Genomic DNA, 26,461 nt, shown 5'->3' with positions numbered 1-26,461 from the left:
TTAATTCTGGGAGTCAAAGGCCACCCTGGATGGGGAATTCTTGGAGTTGAAGTTCACCCTGGCTGGGGATTCTGGGAGTTGAAGTCAACCCTGGTTCGCGAATTCTGGGAATCAAAGTCAACCCTGGTTTGGGAATTCTGGGAATCAAAGTCAACCCTGGTTTGGGAATTCTGGGAATCAAAGTCAACCCTGGTTTGGGAATTCTGGGAATCAAAGTCCAACCTGGCTGGGGATATCTGGAAGTTGAAGTTCACCCTGGCCAGGGAATTCTGGGAGATAAAATCCATCCTGGATAGGGAATTCTGGGAGTCGAAGTCCACTCTGGCTGTAGAATCCCGTGGTACCTCAAAAAGGGCTACACATTGAGGCCACCCTTCGTTTTATTTCATTCAGTGGGATCCACAGCCCAGAAAAACAAATTCTGGAAAATATCCCTGCATGAATCCAATTGAGAGAAGGGTTGAAATTAACCTAAATCAAAAGTTTATAAGCAGGACTTTTGCTTCGAGAGATGCACAGGGATAAAAGGAAGAAGAACCCAGGGATATTTCAGAAATAGAATAGAAACCTTTTTTTTATTTTTTTGCAGGAATATCCAAAGTATTTAATATGAAGGAAGAATAAAAAGCTTTCTTATAGGAGGGTTTCCGTAGTGTAGCGGTTATCACGTTCGCCTCACACGCGAAAGGTCCCCGGTTCAATCCCGGGCGGAAACATTTTTTTAAAAAAATTTAATTTATTGTTATTGTTTGCATTCAAGTTGCAATTCAGAATTGCACTGGCTTAAAAGAGTTTCCAAGTTTCTTTTTCCTCCTTTTTCAATGAATGGGTCACTTTAATCGAATCAGCCTCGTTCTTGCATGGTGCAAAGCAATCAGAGAAACAAAAATTAAAATTGCAGCAGTCAAGACCCCCCCTCCCCCCGAAATAAAGACGGATTTCTTTGCCAAGGGACGCTGCATTGGTGGGTTTGCAGGAATTGGGGGAGGAACAGGATGGGGAAAAGGGTGGAAGGGGGATTCAGGGGCTTCAGAGAGGATTTCAACCCGGGGGTGCTTGATGGCAATCTGGGGGTATCATTTCTAGTAAATATAAGCAAAGTTGGTTTATAGGTAAGTAAATAGTAAAAACAACTTTGCGTTGGCCGGGAATCGAACCCGGGTCAACTGCTTGGAAGGCAGCTATGCTAACCACTATACCACCAACGCCGCTTCGTTTTCGGTTTCGTTTTAGATCCATTCAAAGTTTCATTTGATACGGGCGATACCATTTCTGAAAATGAATATTGTTTTTCTGCATTAAATGTCGTTCACCCGAAAGATTTTTTAAAATCCTCGGCAGGGAACAAGAGAGAAACAGCTATTTGGCTGGGTCGGTCTATTTTCTTTTCCTGGGAGGCACAACCTCCGTCCCTCCTTTGTTTAAGGAAATGGTTTCTTCCACCTCAGGTGCCGGGATCCACCCCACTGGTGACCTTGGCAACGCCGGCCGCTGCCATGGCAACGCGGCCCAACGCCGCCATTCCCCTCTTTCGGGAATCGTTCCGTCCAAAGCAAGGCTTACACACCCTTATTTTATTTTCCTTTTTACACAAAACTGTAATATCGTTTATAGGGTTCCCGTCTGCAATCCTCAGGAGTTAGTTACGGGACGGCAGATACGGAGCGCGAAAAGCCAAAAAGCGACAGTTTTGTAATTCTCATTCGTGTTTTTATTTCCTAGCACCTCCAATCCTTTTCTCTCAGCCACGCTATTCTCCCTCCCAATTTTACCGAATGGTTCCTTCCAAAATCCCCCCCCTCCCGTTGATATTTTCAATGAAATGGTCCCCGCCCATCTATCTCCGAACTGGGACTCCGCGCCTTTTTATTTTCCTCCCTAATTCTCGCGAGATCATGCCTCACCGGAGTTTTATGCACCCTCACCTCTCGCGAGAACTTAGAAAGAATCCCTCCCTCCCTCAGTTCTCCCCCCACTCCCGTCCTTCTCGCGAGATGACGCAGCATCCCGAGGGAGGCCGATACCAACTTCCGTTTCCGGGCGAAAGGTCGCGGTGGGAGGCTCGAAGTGGCCGGCGGTTTCCCTTCCCCCCCCTCCTTCCCCCGTTTCCGGGACCTCCTGAGTCCACAGGAAAGGAAATGGAGCGGGAGTGACGCCGCCGCGGGACCTCCCGACCCCTCCCTCCCCCCTTTTCCCCCCCACAGCGGACAAACCACGGCCTTGGGGGAGGCCGGCTCAGCCACGTCGTGAGTGGTAAGGTGGATGGGTGGGTGGGGAGGAAGCCCCGCCCTTGAGGAGCGCTGGCCACGCCCCCAGGGAACGCGCGGCCTGGCCACGCCCTTGCGGAGGACGTAAGGCTGTATATATATATATATGTGTGTGTGGTGGGGGGAGGTTGTTGGTTCCCAACGGCGGCAGCTCGCGTGCTGGCACGGGTGGGCGGGGCTTGTGGCCACGCCCTCCGCGGGGTGGGGAGGGAGAGCGAGGCCACGCCATCTTGCGGCCGCCCTCCAGGGAGCGTGGCCACGCCCCTCGGACCCTGGACTCACGTGATGCGCGCGCCGGGGCCGGAGAGGAGGCGAGCCCGGGCAGCGCCTGGAGGCGTTTGGGGGTTCCGGAGGGTGATGGGGAGCTGCGGAGCCGGCCTGGCCCGGGATTGCCCTCGCTTGCCCTGGGCTGGAGCTGCAGCGTGAGAAAAAAAAGGGTAGCGAGGGATTCATTCATGGCTTCTCCTCTGCAGGGCTTCTCCACCTGGGCTGCTTTCAGATGGGGGGGGCGGACTGCAACTCCCAGAATTCCCCAGGCAGCAAAGCTGCCTGGGGAATTCTGGGAGTTGTAGTCTCCTCCCATCTGAAAGCTGCCAAGATAGAGAGAATTAGCTCTATTGGCTCTGGGTGGAAGGTGGATGCTTCAGGGAGGTGACCTTTGGAGGAAGAAGGGAGATAATGCACCCTGGAATGGAATAAACCTTCTTGGGCTGCCTCTTTAACTGGGTTCTCCTGCAACCATTTGCTTGCCCCCCCCTTGTTTTATCAGCTGGAGTTCCACTAGACTCGCATCAAATGGGTGGAGGGGGAATTGTGGTTTTGTGTGTGTGTGTAATAGAATGGCTGTGGTTGTAGGGTGTTGTCTTTCATTTCTTTTCTTGATTGCATGGCAAAGCCTGTTGTTACGAATCCGTACCTTGGCAGCTGGGGGTTGGATTGCGGGGTCCCTGGGGTGCTCTCTCGGAGCGGGGTGGTGGGTTTTCTTTTGCAGGTGTTTCGTGACCCGTCTTCGTCACGTGAGACTTTCAAGAAGAGACTGGGCTGCCATTTGTCAGACATGGTGTAGGGCAGTGGTTCTCAATCTGTGGGTTGGGGGTCGAATAACCCTTTCACAGGGGTCACCTAAGACCAGAAAAGACATATTTTCAATGGTTTTAGGAATAATTTTATGGTTGGGGGTCACCGCAACATGAGGAACTGGATTAAAGGGTCGCGGCATTAGGAAGGTTGAGACCCACTGGTGTAGGGTCTCCTGCTTGGGCGGGTGTGGGGGTTGGACTAGATGACCTACCAGGTCCCTTCCAACTCTGTTAATCTGTTAAATCTAGGGAACATCGTCAGTGCCGGAAGGAACCGGGGGTTTGCAGAGAGGAGGATGAGAAGGATTGTGGGGTCCTTGGTGTTCTCTGAGCTTGATGGTTTTCTTGCAGAGGTTTCATCTCCAAGCTAGGTAAAATCTTCAGTGCAAGGAGGGGTTGGGGAGAAGAGGAGGAGGAAGAAAACGACTTTGGGATACTTAGTGCTCTTTGAACTTGGTGGTTTTCTTGCAGGCGTTTCATGACCCAGCTAGGTAACATCATCAGTGCTAGAAGGGAGTGGGGTTTGTGGAGAGGAGGAGGATGGTGGGGTCCTTGGTGCTCTCTGAGCTTGGTGGTTTTCTTGCAGGCGTTTCACAGCCCAACCAGGTAATATCATTACCAAGAAGGTCGCAGTTGTATGGATCGGGCTGCTGTCATGTGAAGCAATAACAAAATGCAGTAATTTATTTTTAAGTTTTAAAGGTGGTTGTGCGAGCCCAGCAATTATATTGGATTAAGCAGGGTTGGACATGGTCTTTGTATCCAGTCCAGAGGGCGAGTTTGGTAAATTAAGGTGGGAGTCAGGTCTGCAACATCGCAAGACCCTTGATTACGGTAGTCCTTTCTGGCTAAATTTGAATTAAAACATGTTATCAAACTAGTGATGGGAAAAATCAGGCCAATAGAGGAGAGATTATTACTCAGGGCTGAATTGTGAGGCCCTGGATGTTCTCTGAGCTTTGTTGTTGTCTCTTTTGCAGACATTTCAAGCAAAAACTCCAGGCCTATTACATTAACATTCATTTTCAAATTCAAAAAAAATTCTATTTATGAAAGCTAAGCTTGCCTGATCTGTGGGGTCATTGATGCCCTCTCTGTTTTTGTCTGGGGGGGGGAACCCCACACAAGCTCAGAGCATCAACGATCAGGCCAACCTTTATTTTGACAGGTGAACGCTAATGTAATAGGCCTGGGATTCCTGAGTCATGTCAATTATAAAAGTTATAAACCTTATCTACCGTATTGCAGCCTCAGCATACAATTTGGCATGCAATCCACTTGTGTGGGGGTCTTTCATTTAGGAGCTAGATAATTATGCATGCGGATGGGCACTTTTGTTCTCTTCCGTGAAAATGCTAGATCTTCTAATAAACATTTTTCAGAATGGAGGGTTTTTCCCCCCCCTTAAAAAAGAATCTACAGACCGTTCACTTTCATTCTTGCGATTGCTAGCAGATTCCAGAATTAACATGCGGAAGCTCTCCGATTCAGCGCTTGGTGCTGCCCTGTAACGTTTGAGGAAAACAACAGAATTGCAGAGTTGGAAGAGATCTTGGGAGGTCTTCTAGTCCAGGCAGGAAATTACCATTCCAGACAAATGGTGATCCAATCTCTTCTTAAAAACTTCCAGTGTTGGGAGCATCCACAACTTCTGGAGGCAATTCATCGTTCTACTTACTAATTGTCCTAACCGTCAGGAAATTTCTCCTTAGTTCTGGGTTACTGAAATGTTTAAAAGGTAGTTGCCTGCTATTCTGCAATACAGAATCCTTTATGGGCCACATAATTTCACAATATGTTCGGATGGATCAGGACCCAAACCTACAATTGATTTAAATTAATTGCATACAGTTTATGGAATTGCTTGCCATTGTTTAGTATTTTTCCTTTAATGTTGCCTTTAAAATTGCAATAATAAGTGGTTGGATCTTGCCTAAGGCTGGTGGGTGGGGGGAGTTATGAGTTGGGCACTCTTAACTCAAAGAAATTATTTTGATTCAGATTTTATGGGTGAAGTAAAATGCCTTTTAGCTAAACTGTTTAATTAGTGGCCTCTCTCACGCTCTTGTTTTTCTTTTTTCTTCCACACAGTTTCTTATCCCGTCTAAGGCTCGCTTAGCAGTTGATGCAGAAAATAAAGAGGGCTCGGCTGGAAAACGAAAGCACAGGAAGTTGGAGAAGGTAACTTTCTTTAGGAGGCCTGTTTTCTCTTTCAGGAAGCAGGAATTGTCCATTTCTGCAACGTAAGAACAGGCAGCCACAGCTTATAGCAGGTTGTTCCATGTTGCTGGTCATAATATTTACTTTTGGATGGGGAAAAGGTGGCGTTTTGCTCTCAAATTAGAAAGCTCGCTCGACACTTGTGCAGGTAGTTTTGCAAACGTGGTGCTTTGAATTTGAAACTGGGCGCTTTCATAGAATCCTAGAGTTTTAGAAGGGATCTTGGAGGTCTTCTAGTCCAACCCTCTGCCGAAGGCAAAGTCTTTATACCACCAGAGACAACCATTCCAATATTTTCTTGAAAACCTCCAGCAATGGCATGCCCACAACTCCATACTGTTTAATATTTCTCCCTATGGGGTCCTTGGTGCTCTCTGAGCTTGGTTGTTTTCTTGCAGACTTCTCATTACCCTACTAGGTAACATCATCAGTGCTAGAAGAGAGTGGGAGTTGGAGGCTGGCTGTTGGGGTCCCTGATGCTCTCTGAGCTTGGTTGTTTTTTTTTCTAGTTCTTTGTTTATATGCATCTCAACCCAAGACAAAATCATGTAGATGCTTAGACTATCTTTAAATCTCTGCGTCCTTCGGAAAATGTTTGCTGTTTTGTCCCCCGTAATCACCTAAGCAAGGGACATGATGACTTAGTTTGTGTATGTGTGGTGAGGTTTGACTTTGAAAATGAGGAAGGCAGTTTGCCATATTTAATCAGCAGGGGGTTAGATCATTTATGACTCTCTCTCTCTTAAACTGACCTTCAAAATATAACTCTGCCTTAAAATAAGCTATGGCTTCATCCATAGGAGCTCTTTCCCTTTCCTTTTTAATGTGGGTTTCTTTAGTTCCTCATCGCCCTAGGTTGTGCAGTTTGGGCCCGGTTTTTTTAACGTGGACATTTTGTTTTTGTTTTTTTTAAAAAAAAATCCCGGAGAAAATAAAAACTCTTTGTCTTCCAAAATTTCTTACAGAGCTGTGGAGGCATTTTAAAAAGGCTATTTATTAGGTCTTGGAGATGTTGAAATCAAGGTGCCATTCCCTGGAATGGGTAGGGGGTAGAATTCTTCAAACAGGATTTTATAGTTGCCCGTGAAGATTTATTTTGAGTTGAAGATTTGAGTTTATTATTTTTTTTCTAAGTCAACTTCAAGGGGGCAGTTTGGACACGCCTTCCCTCCTTCGATACTGATTTCCCTTTCCTGTGAGTTGGATGTTCCTTTTTCAGAACATAGAATCAGAGTGCTGAAAGGGACTTAAGAGGTCTTCTAGTCCAACCCAAAGCAGGAGACCTTACACCAGCGGTCCCCACGCTTTTCCAGCTGCCCTGCCTGGCACGTGTGTGTGTGTGTGTGTGTGTCAGGAGCTAGCTGGCACACAAATCCATTTGTGTGAGGGACAGGCGTGCTTGCCTTTCACTTTGCACAAATGGAGCTTCGTGTGTGAGCGGAAGATACTTGGGCTCAACGCGCAAAGCTCCACTCACACAAGTGGCAGGCATTTGTGCTCACACTTGAAGCTTCCCTCGCATGAGCGAAGGGCCCTCACGCTGAAATCCATTCGCGTGCAAGGGCAAGCATCCTCGGCTCGCGCATGTGGAGCTTCACCCACTTGTTTTCCCATCTCCCGCGCAGCCCGGTTTTGAAAAGGCCACGGCCTGCTAGTGGGTCGCAGCCCAGGCCTTGGGCACCCCTGTTTTATACCATCCTGGTCAAATGGTCACCCAGTCTTATTTTTAAAAACGTCCAGTGTTTTTAACCCCCACAACTCCTGGAGGCAAGCTATTCCACTGATAAAATTGTTCTCAGGAAATTTCTCCTTATTTCTTAGTTGTATCACTCTTTAATGAGCTTCTACCCATTCGTTGCTTCTTGCCCTGCCTTGAGGTGCTCTGGAAAATCGGTTGAGACGCTCTTCTTTGTGGCAGCCCCTCAAGTACTTTGTTGTTAGTTGCGAAGTCGTGTCCAACCCATCGCGACCCGACGTTGAACCATGGGCAACGTTCCTCCAGGCCTTCCTGTCCTCTACCATCCTCTGGAGTCCATTTAAGCTCACGCCGACTGCTTCAGTGTCTCCATCCAGCCACCTTGGTCTCTGCCGTCTCCTTCTTTTGCCCTCAATCTTTCCCAGCATTAGGCTCTTCTCCAGGGAGTCCTTCCTTCTCATTAGGTGGCCAAAGTATTTGAATTTCCTCTTCAGCATCTGGCCTTCTAAAGAGCAATCAGGGTTGATCTCCTCTAGGACTCACCGGTTTGGTTGCCTTGCAGTCCAAGGGACTCGCAGGAGTCTTCTCCAGCACCAAAATTCAAAGGCCTCAATTCTTTGGCGCTCAGCCTTCCTTATGGTCCAACTTTCACAGCCCTATATTGCAACTGGGAAAACCATAACCTTAACTATGCACACTTTGTTGATGTCTCTGCTTTTTAGTATGCTGTCTAGATTTTCCATAGCTTTCCTTCCCAGGAGTAAGCAGCTTTTAATTTCTTAAAAGTAATTTCCCTCAAGTACTAGAAGATAGTTATCATGTCTGTGTGTGTCCCCCCCACCCTTTAATCCTTCTCTTTGATAGTCCCAAAGGTGCTTTTTTTTCAAGAGACAATTGGACTTTGGTTTTTTGAAGATGTTTTGCTTCTCCTCCAAGAAGCTTCTTCAGCTCTGACTGGATGGTGGGGAGTGGAAGGATTTATACTCCTTGCAGACAGCTGGTCATTTGCATCCTTTTAGACAATCGTTGAGGGCACTTGGAGGTTTATCTGTGTCCTCAGGGTCACCTGAGTGTGGATCCTTCTCGGAACTGCTGTGCCTTCTGGATGTTCTGCAGAAAGCACAGGATTCTGCAGGAACCCAGAGCAGAAAACTCTGAGGGACAGAGATAAGCCTCCAAGTGGCCTCAACGACTCTCTCAAAGGATGCAAAGGACCAGCTGTCTGCAAGGAGTATAAATCCGTCCGTTCCCCACCATCCAATCGGAGCTGAAGAAGCTTCTTGAATGAGAAGCGAAACGTCTTCAAAGAAAAACCCGAAAGTCCAGTTGCCTCTTGAAGGGGGGTGGGGGGAGCACCTTTGGGACAACCATGACCTGGATGCCTGAGACTCTCCATAGACTTCTCTTTGATAGGCGACACATCCCTAGCTCCCTCAGCTGTCTATCATACGATTTAGCCTCCAGACCTTTGATCATCTTTGTTGCTATTCTCTGCACACTTTTCAGGGTCTCCACATCAGTTTTCGTATCATTGATTCAATTCCACCCGAATGACGGTCCTGTTGTGACCCAGGCCGAAGTAGGTAGTATTAGACGCAAACAGTTCCAAAACAAACAGACTTTATTAGAGCAGCTGAAAATTAACTCATTCTCAGGCTAGTCCAAACTAAATCAAAACAAATTCTTCTTAACACAAATTCTTCAGTCTAATCACCAACCTTGGTGTAATTAGGCAAACTGCCAAAGGCTTCTCTTAGCAAAAGTTCAGAAGCAGATCTTCTGGTCTCAGGGGAGGGGCGGAGGGGTGGCGGTTGTTATTAACGAAGGTCTTGGACCAAGGGAGGCCACTGTTCCTCAGACGGCTGGATGTGAGTCCCTTCTTGTGAAGTGGGGTCATAGGGTGCAGTTGGGCTTGCTAGTCACGTACCTGGCTCCCTGCCATGTGGCAGCAGCCCTGCCTGAGCTGCTTGATGTTATAGCCGCGGTGGCTGTTGACACCCCCAGGCTTATGGTCATGGGGGATTTTAACCTGTCATCAGTTGGCGAGACATCTGAGGTGGCTCGGGAGTTCATGGCTTCCATGACGGCTATGGACCTGACCCAGTTAATTTATGGCTCTACTCACATGGGGGGGACACACACTGGACCTTGTTTTTGTCTCTGGACAGTGGTTGAGTGATCTCGAGATAGGGGATATAGTGATTGAACCCTTGTCATGGTCAGATCACTCCCTCCTTCGCCTGGACCTTCGAACCGTCACACCCCGCCGCAGGGAGGCGGAACCGACCAGGTAGTTCCGTCCCAGGCGCCTGATGGATCCTGAGAGATTCCAGATGGAGCTTGGGCCATTTCCTGAGGTTCTAGCACACGACTCGGCTGAGGACTTAGTGGCCGCCTGGGATAGGGCGGCGGCTGATGCTTTAGGCCGAGTCGTGCCTTTGCGGCCTCTGACCTGGCGCCGGTCTCACCTGGTTCCTTGGTATACTGAGGAGCTGAGGGAGATGAAGCGCCGGAAAAGACGCCTAGAGAGCAGTTGGAGGGCTAGTCGTTCTGAATCCAACCGAACACTGGTAAGATCTCATATTAAGAATTACCTAGTGGCGATAAGAGTAGAGAAGAGTAACTACTTTTCTACTCTTATTGCGTCATCAGATAATCGCCCAGCCGCCCTATTTAGGGTGACCCGCTCTCTGCTCCATCAAGAGACGCGGGAAGACCCCTTGGAGGGTAGAGCTGAGGATTTTGTACAATATCTGTATGACAAAATTGCTCAGATTCGTGAACAGCTAGACTCTGACTGGATTGATCCAGAGGAGATGACAGGGGCAGGTCCTGAGAATATTATTTGGGAAGAGTTTGATCCTGTGACTCCCGAAAGCGTGGACAGGATACTGAACAGACTAAATGCGACCACATGTTTATTGGACCCGTGTCCATCCTGGTTGGTACTGGCCTCCCGGGAGGTGACGCGAGGCTGGCTCCAGGAGATTATAAATGCTTCTTTGAGTGAGGGTGTCTTTCCCACCGTCTTGAAAGAGGCGGTGGTGAGGCCCCTCCTCAAGAAGCCCTCCCTGGACCCAGCTGTGTTAGCAAATTATCGTCCTGTCTCCAACCTTCGCTTTGTTGCAAAGGTTGTTGAGAGTGTGGTTGCACGACAACTGCCTCAGTACCTGGATGAATCGAATTATCTAGATCCGTTCCAGTCAGGATTCAGGCCCGGGTACAGCACAGAGACAGCATTGGTCGCATTGGTTGATGATCTCTGGAGGGCTCGGGACAGGGGTTGCTCCTCTGTCCTGGTCCTACTAGACCTCTCAGCGGCTTTTGATACCATCGATCATGATATCATGCTGCACCGGTTGGAAGGGTTGGGGGTGGGGGGCACTGTTCTACAGTGGTTCTCCTCCTTTCTCTCTGACCGGTCGCAGTCTGTGTTGACAGGGGGGCAGAGGTCAACCCCGAGGCCCCTTATATGTGGGGTGCCACAAGGATCGGTCCTCTCGCCCCTTCTATTCAACATTTATGTGAAGCCGCTGGGTGAGATCATCCGTGGTTTTGGGGTGAAGTACCATCAGTACGCTGATGACACCCAGCTGTACATCTCCACCCCAGACCACCCCAATGATGCCCTCGAGGTGATGTCCCAGTGCCTGGAGGCCGTACGGATCTGGATGGGGAGGAACAAACTCAGACTCAACCCATCCAAGACCGAGTGGCTGTGGTTTCCGTCATCCCGATATAGTCAGTTGGCGCCATCTCTGACTATTGGGGGCGAGTCGTTGGCCCCCACAGATGGGGTTCGCAACTTGGGCATCCTCCTGGACTCACGGCTGTCTTTTGAAGAGCATATGACGGCCGTAGCCAGGAGGACTTTTTATCAGGTTCGCCTGATTCGCCAGTTGCATCCCTTTCTGGATCGGGATTCGTTACGCACGGTCACTCACGCCCTTGTCACCTCACGCCTGGATTATTGTAATGCTCTCTACATGGGGCTCCCCTTGAGAAGCACCCGAAGGCTCCAACTGGTCCAGAATGCGGCCGCGCGGGTGGTAATGGGAGCAATGTGGTGCTCTCATGTAACCCCCCTCCTGCGCGAGCTGCACTGGCTCCCAGTGGTCTTCCGGGTGTGCTTCAAGGTTTTGGTTACTATCTTTAGAGCGCTCCATGGCTCAGGACCAGGGTACTTACGAGACCGCCTCCTGCCACCAATAGCCTCTCACCGACCAGTTCGCTCCCATAGAGAGGGACTCCTCAGGGTGCCGTCGGCCAAACAATGTCGACTGACGGCCCCCAGGGGGAGAGCCTTTTCTGTGGGGGCACCTACCATCTGGAACGGGCTTCCCCCGGAGTTACGAAACATCCAAGACTTACGCATATTCCGCCATGCCCTAAAAACGTTTTTATTCCAACAAGCTGGTCTGGCCTAACTCTCCCTTTTTAATTGGCTTTTAAACTGGCTTTTAAATTGGGTTTTAAACCTCTTTAGATAAATTTGGATGTTTTTAATCTTTGAGCCTAAATTACTTAATCTGTTTCTAAATAGTTTTTAACTTCTATATGTATTTGTATTTATTATGGCTGTTCACCGCCCTGAGTCCTTCGGGAGTAGGGCGGTATACAAATATGAAAAATAAAATAAAAATAAAATAAATAAAATAGAAGATGCCGACCAGAGATAAGTGCAGCAAGACAAGAACAAGTCTATCAACGTTGTTTTCCGGCAAAGAGGCCAAGAGCCGTTGCTGGTCTTTTAAGCCTTATGGGAGGGGCCAATCATCTCTTGGCCTTACTCCTGAGTCGTCCTCTCTGCTTTAGCTGCTCTTGCCTTCTGGCAGCTCTTCTCATACGTGCACTAGGAACAGGCTCCTCCTGTTCCTCTGCCTCTCTACTGTCAGCCTCTGGAGGCCCCGGAGTCCGTGCATCCCTATGGCCCTGGCCCCATCTCTGCCTCAGACGCAGAGCCCTCAGCCGGGCCTTCCCCAGCCTCCAGGACTGGCCCATGTTCCTCCCCAGCCTCCTCACTGTCCGACTCCTCTGCCAGCTCCACAGGCCGCTGGTGGATTACAACAGGTCCTAAAGCAGTATTGGCAAACCTTTTTGGCACCAAGTGGAAACCAGAAGAGCAGCTGTCCGGTGTGCATACATGTGCCGGGAAGATGATGTTCTGGTTTCTGACGCGCGCATGCGCACCGGCCACCTAGTCTTCCAGTTTCTGGCACATGCCCACAAGAAGACCAGCTGGCCAGCGCGCATAGGTTTGCCATCACGGTCCTAAGGGGATACTTCCTAGTTGGGTGATTGTCGTATCCCTTGGTACAGGAATGCACAAATAATGAAAAAAAATCTCCCCCCCACCCTTATTTGGCCTTGAGACAGAGACACAGTCCTGGTGTTTGAACGCAGCCACACCTGGCCCGGGAGACAATGTCAGGAATTGGGTGAGAGGCTGCAGAAAGTTGCATCAGCATTGGTTTGGATTTTTCCCAGAGGAGAGGGAGGCCAAGTCAGTTCGAGATCGGTTTTGCACAGTTGTTTGGGAGAGGGTGATTGTTGTTTTTAAAAAGATTTTTAACAAGGGGTCCTTGGTGCTATCTGAGCTGGATTGTTTTCACGTCCATATTTCATTATCCAAACATTACCCAGGTTTCTTGCGAGTCTGGGAAGGCTTTGAGAAGTTTGTTTTAGTTTTTCCAAGCAATATTAAAAAAATGTCTTCTCAGCTACCTCGACCCTTGCTGGACAATTTGTACAGCTTTTCATACCCAAAATGGAAAGTATTTTTTCTGTCTTTTGTACATTCCTCAGAATTGTTTTTGATGTTCTGTAAAAGTCAAAGGTTGACGGGTTGAGGGATTAGACCACTCAGATTAATTCCACCAAGTGCTGTTTCTTTTCTTTCTCTTTTTTTTCAAGTTTTTTCTTTTTTTATTTTTTATAAAGATAACAAATCGATGCGCGAACAGTGTGGCAACTGGGTGTCATGCATTCTAATGCAAATACTAATCAGGTTAATCATAATCATTATATTCAATCCGCTTATGTATTTCTAATAATAATAATACACACTTGAATTAAGTTATAGTCTATCATTATTCAATTATTCCACGTTTTCTCTTGTTATTACTTTCATTTTATGATATAAAAATGTATACACTAATATTCCCCCTTCTCTTGTTTCTATCACTTATTCTAACTTTTAATCATATCAACCTTTATTAAGAGACTTTTTCTTTCTTTCCTATCTAACTTCTAATCGTGTCACCTACCTAAAAAAAAGAAAAGAAAGAGAGAGAAAAGGAAAAGCAACTCAGAACAACAACAAAAAAGAGAAATCCATCCATCCATCATCTCTTGCCCGCTTCAATACTTTAATGCTATGCTTTAAAAGAAAGATAGGAAAAAGGAAAAGCAAATCAAAACAACAACAAAATCATCTCTCCATCATCTCTTGCCCGCTTCAATACTTCAATTGTTATGCTTTAAAATAAAGATAGGAAAAAGGAAAAGCAAATCAAAACAACAACAACAACAAAATCATCTATCCATCATCTCTTGCCCGCTTCAATACTTTAAGTGCTATGCTTTTTTTTTTTTTTTGACTTGCCTCCCAAATTCCTCTCTTAAATCTTTATCTCTGTCTATGTCTGCTTCTTGGATGTTCAATCTAGGTATTCCTCCCACCTCTACCCTCTTCCACTGCCTAATTTCTAAAATTTCTACCCAGGTCCCTTGTCTTCCTTTCAAGCATATCTTGAAAGCACTCATATCAAAAGCTGTTTTCTTCAACTTCTTACCTTCAGGTAGCATGGCTGCATACGGGTAGACCTTGATCTACAACATTTAGTGACACTTCAAAGTTACACTGGCATTGAAAAAAAGTCTCTTATGAACATTTTTCACATTTACGACCGTTGCAGCATCCCAATGAATATTCATTCATTCAATTTATTTATTTATTTATTGGTTCGATTTATATGCCGCCCTTCTCCGGAGACTCAGGGTGGCTTACAATGCATTAAGCAATAGTCTTTATACTTTTGTATATACCCTCTTAGTAGGGCTTTCGCCCGCCCCCCCCCCAAGTGGTGTTCTTTTTTATACAAAGTCAGCTTATTGCCCCCACAATCCGAGTCCTCATTTCACCTACCTTCGAAAGGATGGAAGGCTGAGTCAACCTTGAGCCTTGGCGAGATTCGAACTTACAGTAATTGCAGACAGCTGGTGCTATTTAACAGCACTTTAGTCTGCTGCGCCACCAAGGCTCTTGGTTCATACACTTGGCAGCTGACTCGTATTTGTAACGGTTGCAGAATCCCGGGGTCAGGTGATCCCTTTTTGCGATCTTCTGACAAGCCAAAGTCAACTGGGAAACCAGATTCACTTAACTAACTGAATCACTGCCGTGATTCCCTTAGCCACTTCGGCAAGAAAGGTCATAAAGTGGCCCAAAACTCACTTCCCAAATCGTCTCGCTTAGCCATGTAAACGCTGGGCTCAATTGTGGTCATAAGTCAAGGACTCCCCCCTATTCGGCCATCCGATGCGAGACGGCCATGTTGACAAGGGGTGTGATGGTCCTGTAGATCAGCAGCTTGGAGAAGACTGGTGTGAACCAGGCCTGATAGTAAGCAAGCTTCTTTGGTAACTTTAGCACAGGTAGTCCTCGACTTATGGTGGTGATTGTCGTAAGACGTGCCACTGCATGAAGAACTCAATTTTACGACCCTTGTTTTAAGGATCTTAAGCGATTCACTGTGTGGTTAAAATGGATCTGCGGGGTATTGCTTGATATCAGGGGTGTTTGCTGAAAAGTGGAAGCAAATTATTATTGCTATTATCAAATCTGTTCGCTGCCCATCTTGTGACGTGAGTGGCTGAAAATGCTAGTTTCCCGCTAAAACATTGTAAATTGTGATCACATGACCATGGGATGATGCAATCAGCCATAAATAGCAACAGCACTTGTATACTGCTTTACAGCCCTCTCTAAGCAGTCAGCCTTTTGCCCCCAACAAGAGAGAGATTGTAGGTAGGTAGATAGATGGATGGATGGATGGATGGATGGAGAGATAGATAGATAGATAGATAGATAGATAGATAGATAGATAGATAGATAGATGAGAGAGAATCATTTTTTTCCATGTCATCGTAACTTCGAACAGTCACTAAGTTGAACTGTTGTAAATTGAGGACTGCCTGTATTGCCAGTTGGGTGCATTCAAGGAGGAGCAAACCCGTTCTGCCCTCAATCCCAAAGAGGCAACCAATCAGTCAATCAGAATAGAGCTCGAAGGGACCTTGGAGGTCTTCTAGTCCAGCCCCCTGCTCAAGCAGAAGACCGTATCCCATTCCGTACAAATGGTTGTCCAGTCTCTTCTTAAAAGCTTTCAGTGATGGAGCACCCACAACTTCTGGTGGCAAGCGGTTCCACTGGTTCATTGTCCTCACTGTTAGGAAGTTTCTCTTTGATTCCAGGTTGCTTCTCTCCTTGATGAGCTTCCATCCATTGTTTCTTGTCCTGCCCTCTGGTGCTTTGGAAAATACCGTATTTTTCGGAGTATAAAACGCACCGGAGTATAAGACGCAGCTTAGTTTTGGGGGAGGAAAATAGGGGGAAAAAATCTGCCTACCAGGTATTCATCTGGCTAGCGTCCTTAGTCTGGTCAGCTTCAGCACATTAGTTTGTTGGTTTTTTTATCCGCTGCTTGGGGATAAAAAACAGCTTCTAAGGCACAGCTGAGAGGAAGCAGCAAACTAAGTAATAATTTTAATTAGCAATTTTATGATGTTTGTTTGTCTATATTTTTCTTGACTGTACACCGCCTTGAGTCCTACGGGAGAAAGGCGGTATAGAAATATAATAAATAAATAAATAAATGAGAAAAGCAGGCAAAGCACGGGGGGGAGATCGCTTCACTCTGCTAGCGCCTAGTTAGGGCTGGAAAAAGCTTCTAAAGAACAGCTGAGAGTCAGAGCAAAGCATGGAGATCGCTTCACTCAATAGTGCCTTGTTAGGGCTGAAACAAAACTTTGGAAAAGCGACATTCGTAGTGTAAGACGCACCCAAATTTTCAACCTCTTTCAGAGGGGGGGGGGGGAAGGTGCGTCTTATACTCCGAAAAATACAGTAGATTGACACCCCCTCCCCTCTTTATGGCAGCCTCTCAAATACTGGAATACTGCTCTCATGTCTCCCCTAGTCCTTCTTTTCATTAGACTGGCCCAATGTTGGTGAATCTTTTTGCAATTTGAGTGCTAAAACAGGAGCGCGTGTGCGGACGCGAGCACGGGAAACTGGAAGAACAGTTCCCTGGCGCGCATGTTCGCACCGGGAAGCTGAGCTTCTGGTTTCCGGCGTGCTGGTCACCTAGTACCCCGGTTTCTGGCGCACATGCGCGCACGAAGACCAGCATGCATGCCGGAAACCGGAAGCTCAGCTTCCTGGGGCACACATGAGCACCAGGAAGCTGCTCTTCCGGTTTCTGGTGCTCCTGGGTGCACGAAGACCAGCTGGACGTGCGCCCCGGAACCCGGAAGAGCAACAGGGGACGTCTGGCGTGCCCGGAGAGATGACTCTGCGTGCCACTTCCGGCACGCGTGCCTTAGGATCGCCATTATGGGACTAGCCAAACCCAAATCCTGCAGCCCTTCTTCCTATGTTTTAGTCTCCAGGCCTTTAATCGTCTTAGTTGCTCCTCTTTGCACATTTTTTTCCAAAGCCTCAACATCTTTTTTTGTCGCGTGGTGTCCAAAACTGGATGCAGTGTACCGGGTGTGGCCTTACCAAGGCTTTATAAAGGCAGATTCTTGCGTTCCTCTCTTCTCCTTCCTGTCAATTGTTTTCTGCCCTTTTTCTCCTAGTTCCTTGACCAGTTCTGGAGGAAGGCTGAAGATGACCGCGGTGGACGCTCTGTCCGACAGCGCCGAGGCAGTAGAGATGGAGGACGCCTCCACGTCCCAGTTCCAGGTGGAGAAACACTCGTGGGAGGGGCTGCGTGACATCATTCACGGCAGCCGGAAGTACACAGGAATGATCGTGAACAAGGCCCCCCACGACTTCCAATTCGTCCGTAAAACAGAAGAATCGAGCCCTCACTCCCATCGGCTATATTACCTGGGTATGACCTCATGTTGGTTGGCAGGACTTAGAAGCCACCAGAAAGTCGTCGTTACGGTTGGTCGCAACGTCAAGAGGTTCAGGCTGGATTTGGCCGTTTATTTCTCCAAAGGGAGGATGTTCCATAGAGCAGTGGTCTCCAACCTTGGCAACTTTTAAGACTTGTGGACTTCAACTCCCAGAATTCCTCAGCCAGCTTCGGCAAATTCTGGGAGTTGAAGTCCACAAGTTTTAAAGTTGCCAAGGTTGGAGACCTCTGCCATAGAGCAAGAGCCACTGCAGGATTAGAATTCTGAACCAGCTTTAAAGAGAAATTGGATTTATGTAGGAGGCTCAGCTTTTTCCTTCCTTCCTTCCTTCCTTCCTTCCTTCCTTCCTTCCTTCCTTCCTTCCTTCCTTCCTTCCTTTGATCCCTCCCTCCCTTCTTCCCCTTCTCCTTCCTTCCTACTTCTCTTCCTACTTCTCCTTGCCCCCTCCCTCTCCATCTCCTTCCTTCCTCCGACCCTCCTTTCCTCCTTCTCCTTCTCCCTCCCTCCCTCCCTCCATTTTCACTGTTATATATATTTCCTACATGTGTGTCTTCTGTTTCAAAAACAATCGTTCTCTTAAGACCAGGCTGCCATTAGGCTGCCAGTTATAATCTCATGTCTATTTGTTTTCAGCCATTTATTTATTTTTAATATATTTTACAAACTATTCTAAAAATACGAGTTCCAGGTATATTAGTAAAGAAACAACACAGCTGATTACAAGTGGGAGACAGCTGGAAGAGCCTATTACACGCGCAAGGGCCAAATTGATTAATGGCATATAAAAGCAGAGATCTCTGTAACGGTAGTTTAATACTCTGACGTTGTCAGCAGATGGCTGACGAAAGCTTAGTAAAATAAAATTGTAATTCTTTTAAAATTTTAAAATTTCCCAGCTGGCTTTCATGCTTAAGGCAGGACTAGAACTCACCATCTCCTGGCTACTGGGCCAAAGCCTCCCAGGTGGTTTTCATGTCTAAGGCGGGACTAGGACTCACCATCTCCTGGTGATTATTCCAAAGTCGCCCAGCCAGCTTTCATGCCTAAGGTTGGGGACTAGAATGCAGAGTCTTCCAGATTGTGTCTTTATTTGGTCAACAGAATTTAAAAAGAAAAACTTCAAGTGTTTAAACTTCTAAGGGGGAGAGCCTTCTCTGTGGGGGCCCCTGCCCTCTGGAATGAATTACCCCCGGACATACGAAGGATCCCCGACCTCCGCGCCTTCCGTCGTGCAGTGAAGACCCTGTTATTCCAGCAAGCCGCTCTGATGGGATAAATGATTTTAATTTGGTCTTAATGGGGTTTTAAAATTGGTTTTAAAATGAGAGTTTTAAATTTGGCCCATGATTTAATTATTTTAATCTGCGCTTAAATTCTACTTTTGTACATTGTTTTTATTATGGCTGTTCACCGCCCTGAGTCCTTCGGGAGAAGGGGAGTATATAAATTAAATTAAATAAATAAATAAAATAAATAAGGGAAATTACAAAGAGCCAGGAAGTGACTGACTTCTCATCTATGAGTTTAAATAAATGGCTTCTTTTCTGTCAATCTGACTTTCCTCAATAGGAATGCCGTATGGAAGCCGGGAAAATTCTCTCCTATATTCGGAGATTCCCAAAAAGGTACGGAAGGAAGCCCTCCTGCTGTTGTCATGGAAGCAGATGCTGGATCATTTCCAGGTGAGAACACCTGCGCGGGTGGCCCTCGGGTGTTTCAGCCAAATCAGGACTCGGGACACAGGTAGTCCTCGCTTAACGACCACTTTTGGGATCTGCAACTCCGTTGCTAAGCAACATAGTCATTAAACAAGGCATCACGTGACTGTCGCAAACTTAACAATGTTACTTTTTTCCATGGTCATTAAGCAAACCATCGGTTTCTGCATTGACTCTGCTTAACAGAAGCTGCTTAACAAGCATGCAAAAGGAGATCACGTGACCGTGGGAAAGTTACTTTGTAGCTGTGGTCGCTAAATAGGACCATCATTAAGTGAGGACTACCTGTACGGTCCTTTACTTAAATGAAAACGGAATTTATATTTTTGTGGCCACCCTAAATTCACAGGAGGCCCTCCGTTTTTTCATCCCACCAATTCTTTCCCATCTTCCCCAGGCAACAACTTGGAGTGGTCACTAATCAGAACCATCGTTAAGTGAGGACTACCTGGATTGTCCTTTACTTAAAGGGAAATACATTTATTGCTTGGGCCCCTCTGAATCCACACCAGAGCCCCATTCCTTCGTCCCACCAGTTTTTTCCCCTCTCACCCAGGCAACAACTTGGAAAAGACACTAAACAGGACCGCCGTGAAGCGAGGACTACCTGTAATGTCCTTTATTTGAAAGGGAAATGCTTTAATTTCTTGGCCCCCTCTGAATCCACGCCAGGGCTCCTTTCCTTCACCCTGCCGGTTCTTTCTCTCCGCCCCAGGCGACTCCACACCACGGGATGTACTCCAGGGAGGAAGAGCTGCTGAGGGAACGGAAGCGCCTCGGGGTTTTCGGGATCACCTCCTACGACTTCCACCGAGAGAGCGGCCTCTTCCTCTTCCAGGCCAGCAACAGCCTCTTCTACTGTCGAGACGGAGGCCAAAATGGCTTCATGGTGAGCGTTTCCACCGGCAGGATATTCCCTTCCTTAACAGCCCTTAGACTTCTATATCGCTTCACGGGGATTTTACAGCCTCTCTCTCTCTCTCTAAGCGGTTTACAGAGTCAGCATATTTTGCCCCCAACAATCAGGGTCCTCATTTTACCGACCTCGGAAGGACGGAAGGCTGAGTCAATCTTGAGCCGGTCAGGATTGAACTCCTGGCAGTGGGCAGAATCAACCTGCAATGCTGCATTCTTACCACTGTGCCACCAGGACTCTTGAGAGAGGAAGGAAGGGAAGGGAAGGGAAGGGAAGGGGGGGGAAGGAAGGAAGGAAGGAAGGAAGGAAGGAAGGAAGGAAGGAAGGAAGGAAGGAGACTTATATACCACTTTACGGTGCTTTTACAGACCTCTCTAAGCAGTTTACAGAGTCAGCCTATGGCCCCAACAATCTGGGTCCTCATTTTACCGACCTCGGAAGGATGGAAGACTGAGTCAACCTTGAGCCGGTCAGGATCAAACTCCTGGCAGTGGGCAGAGTCAACCTGCAATGCTGCATTCTTACCACTGTGCCACCAGGACTCTTGAGAGGGGAAGGGAAGGGAAGGGAAGGGAAGGGAAGGGAAGGGAAGGGAAGGGAGGAAGGAAGGAAGGAAGGAAGGAAGGAAGGAAGGAAGGAAGGAAGGAAGGAAGGAGACTTATATACCACTTTACGGTGCTTTTACAGACCTCTCTAAGCAGTTTACAGAGTCAGCCTATTGCCCCCAACAGTCTGGGTCCTCAGTTTACTGACCTCGGAAGGATGGAAGGCTGAGTCAACCTTGAGCCAGTCAGAATCAAACTGCATTCTTACCACTGTGCCACCAGGACTCTTGGGAGGGAGGGAGGGAGGAAAGAAGGAAGGAGATATACCGCTTTACGGTGCTTTACAGCCCTCTCTAAGCAGAGTCAGCATATTTGCCCCCAACAATCTGGGTCCTCATTTTACCTACCTCAGAAGGACAGAAGGCTGACTCAACCTTGAGCCAGTCAGGATCGAATTTCTGGCAGTCGGCAGAATTAGCCTGCAATGCTGCTTTCTAACCGCTGCGCCACCACAGCTCTTGAAAATCTTATTGCAAAGTGCCCGAATGTTGATGATCATGTGACCGTGGGGATGCTCTAATCATTGTAAATGTGACGACCAGTCATAAAAAAGACACTCTTTATAACTTAACAGCCGTTAAACAAATGGTTGTAAGTTCAGGAGTATCTATAAATGATCAGTTAAACAGGCAATTTATTTGGCTCCAGGTCTCTCCTATGAAGCCGCTGGAAATCCAGACGCAATGCTCGGGACCCAGGATGGACCCCAAAATCTGCTCAGCGGACCCTTCCTTCTTCTCGTTCATCAACAACAACGATCTGTGGGTGGCGAACATCGAGACGGGGGAAGAGCGGCGCCTGACTTTCTGCCAGAAAGGTACGCTGTCCAGGCCTTGGCAGGATGTTTCCTCACCCGGAAGGCAACGGAAGCTTTGGTTTCAGTGCGTGGATGCGCAAAAATAGTTCACACCGGATGGCGTCTTGTTTCTCTGAAGCCTTCCGGGGATTGTTTTATTTATTTAGGAAATGTGTATAGATCCATACATAACAACAATTTATAAGCAACAATATAAAGTACCCCCATAATATAAGAGTGCCAATTTGGTCTAGTGGTTAAGGCACCAGGCTAAAAACAGGAGCAGGTGAGTTCTAGTACTGTCTTAGGCATGAAATCCGGCTGGGTGACTTTGGGCCAATCACCAGGAGACGGTGAGTTCTAGTCCCGCCTTAGACATGAAATCTGGCTGGGTGATTTTGGGCTAATCATCAGGAGACAGTGAATTCTAGTCCTGCCTTGGTTATGAAAGCTGGCTGAGTGACTTTGGGCCAGTCCCTTTCTCACAGCCCAACCCACCTCACAAGATTGTTGTTGTAGGGAAAATAAAAGGTGGAAAGTATGTGTGCCACTTTGAATTATTATAAAGTAATAAAGGAATTAAAATCAGGATGGATGGATGGATGGGCAGATAGACAGAGATAGGTGGATGGATGGATGGTTGATTGGCTAGATCAATGATAGCTAACCTTTTTGCCATCGCGTGCCAGGAGGAGGGGGCGGGGGAGGTTTATGCGTGTGTGTGCCCACACCCATAATTCTATGCGCCTCTGTAGGAGTCTCAGGAGGCTGGGGACAGCAAAAAACGTCACTTCCTATCCAACCGGAAGTTGAGAAACGGGCCGTTTCGGGCCTCCGAGCGGGTGGGGAAGGCTGTTTTCGCCCTCCCCAGATGCATAGAAAGGGTCTGGAGCCAAGTGAGAAAGAAAAACGCCCCCCCGAGGCCCTCTGGAGGCAGGAAACAGCCTGTTTCCTTACTTCTGGTGGGCCCAGAAAGCCCGAAAATCAGCTGGCTGGCACGCGCATGTGCGCCAGAGCTGACCTGGCGTGCCCACTGATATGGCACGCGTGCCATAGGTTCGCCATCATGGGGCTAGATGGATAGAGATGATAGCGTAGAGATGCATAGATAAAGGAATTAGAGGTTAGATGATAGATGATAGAATAATTGATTGAGAGAAAGATTGTGAGAGATTTGATTGATTGCTAAAGGGGAAGGGGAAGCTTTTCTGTGCCAGAGACCGAGGACCGAGGCACACTTTGTGGAGGTGTGTACGAATTAAATACCTTGTTTACATGCACCCCTCCAAAACAAAAGGACAATTTTGGTTCTTCCTCCCTTTTAAGTACTGTATCCCTTTGAGACTTTTATCTGACCTGTAGGTGGGACCTCATGGCTAACCTTCACACTGAACCTGGGTTTACTTTCCAACTCAGATGCCCTGCAGAGTAGATTACCTGCATGTAGAGGTGGTATTCTGCTGGTTCGTACCAGTTTGTGTGAACCGGTAGCGGAGATCGCGGGTGGGGCTGCCCCCCCCCTTCCGCCCTGGCTCTATGTCGTCCTATTTAGGGATGTTTTTGAGGCCGGTCGCATGCGCGGGAAGGCATATGCGCAAAGCGGGCATGTACGCGCACAGCAAACTGGTGAAACCCACCGCTGCCCGTATGCCAAAAGTGCATACAATCTCTCAAGCTGAGCCGATGGGAAGCTGGGAATGACCAACAACAATACAACATGACACAACAGCCGCTTAAATAGCAAATTCTTTTCAAAATGACATTACAAGACATACATTTACATACATACATACATACATACATACATACATACATACATATATATATATATATTTTCTTACTTCTTCGTAGGGTTTATGTGTGTTTTTCTTCTAGCCAGGTTTTCCCTACGTAGCCAAGGTTTTTTTGTAGCTCCAGCTCAGTAGAATCTCATCTACTCGGTTCTGGGCTTTTTTCTTTTCTAACACCTAGCAAGCTCTCACTGCTAGGTGGGAGAGTGAGAGTGAGAGCTTGCTAGGTGTTAGAAAAGAAAAAAGCCCAGAACCGAGTAGATGAGATTCTACTGAGCTGGAGCTACAAAAAAACCTTGGCTACGTAGGGAAAACCTGGCTAGAAGAAAAACATATATATATATATATATATACACACTCTCTTAACAGCTATTTCGTGATGATGATCTAGGGTTTTTTTTGTTTTTTTGTTTTTTTTTAATTTGATTTATATGCCGCCCTTCTCCTGAGACTCAGAGGGGCTTACAATGCGTTAAGCAATAGCCTTCATTCTTTGTATATTTTATACAAAGTCAGCTTATTGCCCCCACAAACTGGGTCCTCATTTAACCTACCTTAGAAAGGATGGAAGGCTGAGTCAACCTTGAGCCTTGGAGAGATTCGAACCAGCAGAAATTGCAGGCAGCTGTGTTAATAACAGGGTGCACTAAACCCCTGTACTTTCTCCCTTTTCCCTTTAGATTATTCCAGTTTCTTCTTGTCCCCTCTCTTTTAATTACAGTGCATTTATTAAGACCCCTATTAACTTTATATTTTCTATACATTGACATAATCATTTCCTTTTTTACATTTCACCCCTATTTTTCTTCTCCGTTATTTCTATTCCTATCCTCCAGCCACTTTATACCATTTGTGCCAGATTATATAATATTCCGTATCCTCTTTTTCTTTAAGCTCTTTTGTTAATTTATCCATCTCGGCACATTCTAAGTTTTTTTTTATCAACTCTTCTTCTGTTGGTATATTTTCTTTTTTCCAATTTTGTGCATATACCATACGGGCCGCTGTTATAATGTGTAAGATTAAATATTTTATTTCCTCGGTAAATAGCAAATTCTTATGATTCTGAGACACGGTTTGAAGCTTTGGCGCACTTTTTCCCAGGGCTCCCATAATCTCTGAATAAACACAGGTGGTCCTCGAGCTAACGACAGTTCATTTAGTGACCATTTGGAGTTAAGAACGGCACTGAAAACAGTGGTTTAGGACTCTTTCTCACACTTAAGGACCATTGCAATATCCCCATGGTCGCACGATCAAAATTCAGACGCTTTGACAACTGACACGTATTTACGACTTTGGCAGCATCCCGGGGTCCTGGGCTCGCCTTTTGAACAGCAAAAGTCAATGGCGAAGCCAGATTCACTTAACAACGGTGTTACTCGCTTAACCTTACGGATGCCGTTAACACCTGTTCCTAGGAAGGTCGTAAAATGGAGCAGACCTCACTTAACAGCCGCCTGCCTTTGATATCAGAGGAGATTGCTGTAATTTGAGGACTACCTCTAGAAGGCAACAATATTTGGGTAGCTTAACCTAGTTGAGGGTTTTAAGGCACTTGATCTAAGGAGCCTCACAGTTATTTTTTTTCCCAGGTTTATCCAGTGTGCTAGACGATCCTAAGTCAGCCGGTGTGGCCACTTTCGTCATCCAAGAAGAATTTGATCGCTTTACAGGTTACTGGTGGTGTCCAACGTCTTGCCAAGAAGGTACGTGGTCCAGGCTGCCCCCTCCAAGCAGCTGCTTTCTTCTCACCACTGAATTAAGATCTGAATGATCCCCACAACCACGTGTCAAAGCTACTTGGTAGGGCTTTACAGGTATTCCTCGATTTATAATGGTTCATTTAATGACCATTTAAGGTTACAATGACGTCAGCCTCTTGCCCCCATAATCTGGGTCCTTTTTTTTTCTTTTGTAAATTTTTTTTTATTTTTTTTTAAGACAAACATACATTTTTTCTGAATAGAGTATTGACCGAGTCAAAATTCATACAGCTTATTTTCCCCAAATTTGATTAATATATTTCAGTTTCTGCCATTGTATTCCTTTTCTACTTTTCCCTTTTTCATCTCTATTTTATATTTAATATATAATCAATATTACCATCCGCCATCTTAATCTTATTTCATTTCATTCTTTTATTTCTCCCTTTATCACATATCTTTTTCAATATTTCTTTATTCTATTGAAACCCTATAATTTACACACAATCCTTTTTTTTAATATTTCACACTTATTTCTTAATCTCCATTGTTTTCTAAAGATGGGCCAGGTTATCATGTCTTATTTCCGTATTAATCATTTTATCATTTTAACAATATATTTCTTCAAATTTGCTTCCCACCTCATCTTTTTAAAATAAAAATACCTTATTCCATTTCAATTTCACTCAAATTTCCATTTCACCTTCTAAATAAATCCCTTCTAAATAAATCATTTTATATTTCACAATTTATATCATTATATCCAATCATAAACCTATCTTCCATTTCATTTAAATTTCTTTTCATTTTATATTTCACAATTTTATCATCATTTCCAATCATCTTCTCTTCTAATAATCTGGGTCCCTGTGTGTGTGTGTATGTACAAGATGTATATACATCTTGTGTTTCTATGTATGTATTTGTATACACATGCACACCAGATGTATCTAAATATATATATAGGTAATATGTATATGGGCATGTGTATGTCTATATAGTTTGAGAGCAGGCATTGTATTTTCATTTTAATATGTGCCATTATGTACCCAGAGAAAATGACAATAAACTTTATATTTTCCCTTATCTAATAACCTTCCTCCTAATCCTCCTACTTGGCTGATTTCCATTTAGGACCCGAAGGCTGGAAGACATTGCGAATTCTGTACGAGGAAGTCGATGAATCTGAGGTGGAGGTGATTCACGTCCCTTCACCGGCCCTGGAAGAAAGGAAAACGGACACATACCGGTATCCCAGAACAGGTCAGTGGGGGATGATGGATGGAAGGAGAAGAAAGTTATAGTTAAGCCTAACAGAACTGGAAGGGATGTCTATATGTCCACATGCAGTCTGTATGCAGGCTGACATATAGAACATAGAATAAAAGAGTCAGAAGGGACCTTGGAGGTCTTCTAGTCCAACCCCCTGCTCAAGCAGGAGACTTATACCATTTCAGACAAATGGTTGTCCAGTCTCTTCTTCAAAACCTCCAGTGTTGTAGCATTCACAATTTCTGGAAGC

At 46.3% G+C, this 26,461-nt stretch overlaps 1 protein-coding gene and 2 non-coding genes across 6 annotated transcripts in view; 2 read left to right on the top strand and 1 right to left on the bottom strand.

Annotated features, from left to right (window-relative positions):
• Nucleotides 1-643: 643 nt before the first annotated feature.
• Nucleotides 644-716, top strand: TRNAV-CAC (transfer RNA valine (anticodon CAC)). The gene has a single exon. It is a non-coding gene; the product is annotated as a tRNA-Val (tRNA).
• A 420-nt stretch (nt 717-1,136) lies between these two features.
• On the bottom strand, nt 1,137-1,208 carry TRNAG-UCC (transfer RNA glycine (anticodon UCC)). The gene has a single exon. It is a non-coding gene; the product is annotated as a tRNA-Gly (tRNA).
• A 756-nt stretch (nt 1,209-1,964) lies between these two features.
• Nucleotides 1,965-26,461, top strand: part of DPP9 (dipeptidyl peptidase 9) — an 80,898-nt gene continuing 56,401 nt past the window's right edge. The window contains exons 1-8 of one of the 4 annotated variants that reach the window (XM_060681607.2): nt 1,965-2,253; nt 5,438-5,527; nt 17,124-17,380; nt 18,978-19,090; nt 19,842-20,015; nt 21,296-21,464; nt 24,829-24,942; nt 26,074-26,202. In XM_060681607.2, the coding sequence (XP_060537590.2) occupies nt 5,472-5,527; nt 17,124-17,380; nt 18,978-19,090; nt 19,842-20,015; nt 21,296-21,464; nt 24,829-24,942; nt 26,074-26,202 (1,012 nt within the window). In that variant the 5' untranslated portion in view covers nt 1,965-2,253; nt 5,438-5,471. Of the gene's footprint in view, nt 2,254-2,334; nt 2,705-5,437; nt 5,528-17,123; nt 17,381-18,977; nt 19,091-19,841; nt 20,016-21,295; nt 21,465-24,828; nt 24,943-26,073; nt 26,203-26,461 lie in introns of those variants that run through there. The other 3 variants (XM_087895230.1, XM_087895116.1, XM_087895169.1) reach the window with 3 other exon arrangements.

Source organism: Pantherophis guttatus, chromosome 1 (genome assembly GCF_059756535.1).
Source record: "Pantherophis guttatus breed Tessera chromosome 1, ASM5975653v1, whole genome shotgun sequence".
Lineage (NCBI taxonomy): Eukaryota > Metazoa > Chordata > Lepidosauria > Squamata > Colubridae > Pantherophis > Pantherophis guttatus.
The sequence above is the reverse complement of the archived record's forward strand: the minus strand, read 5'-3'. Positions and strand labels throughout refer to the sequence as shown.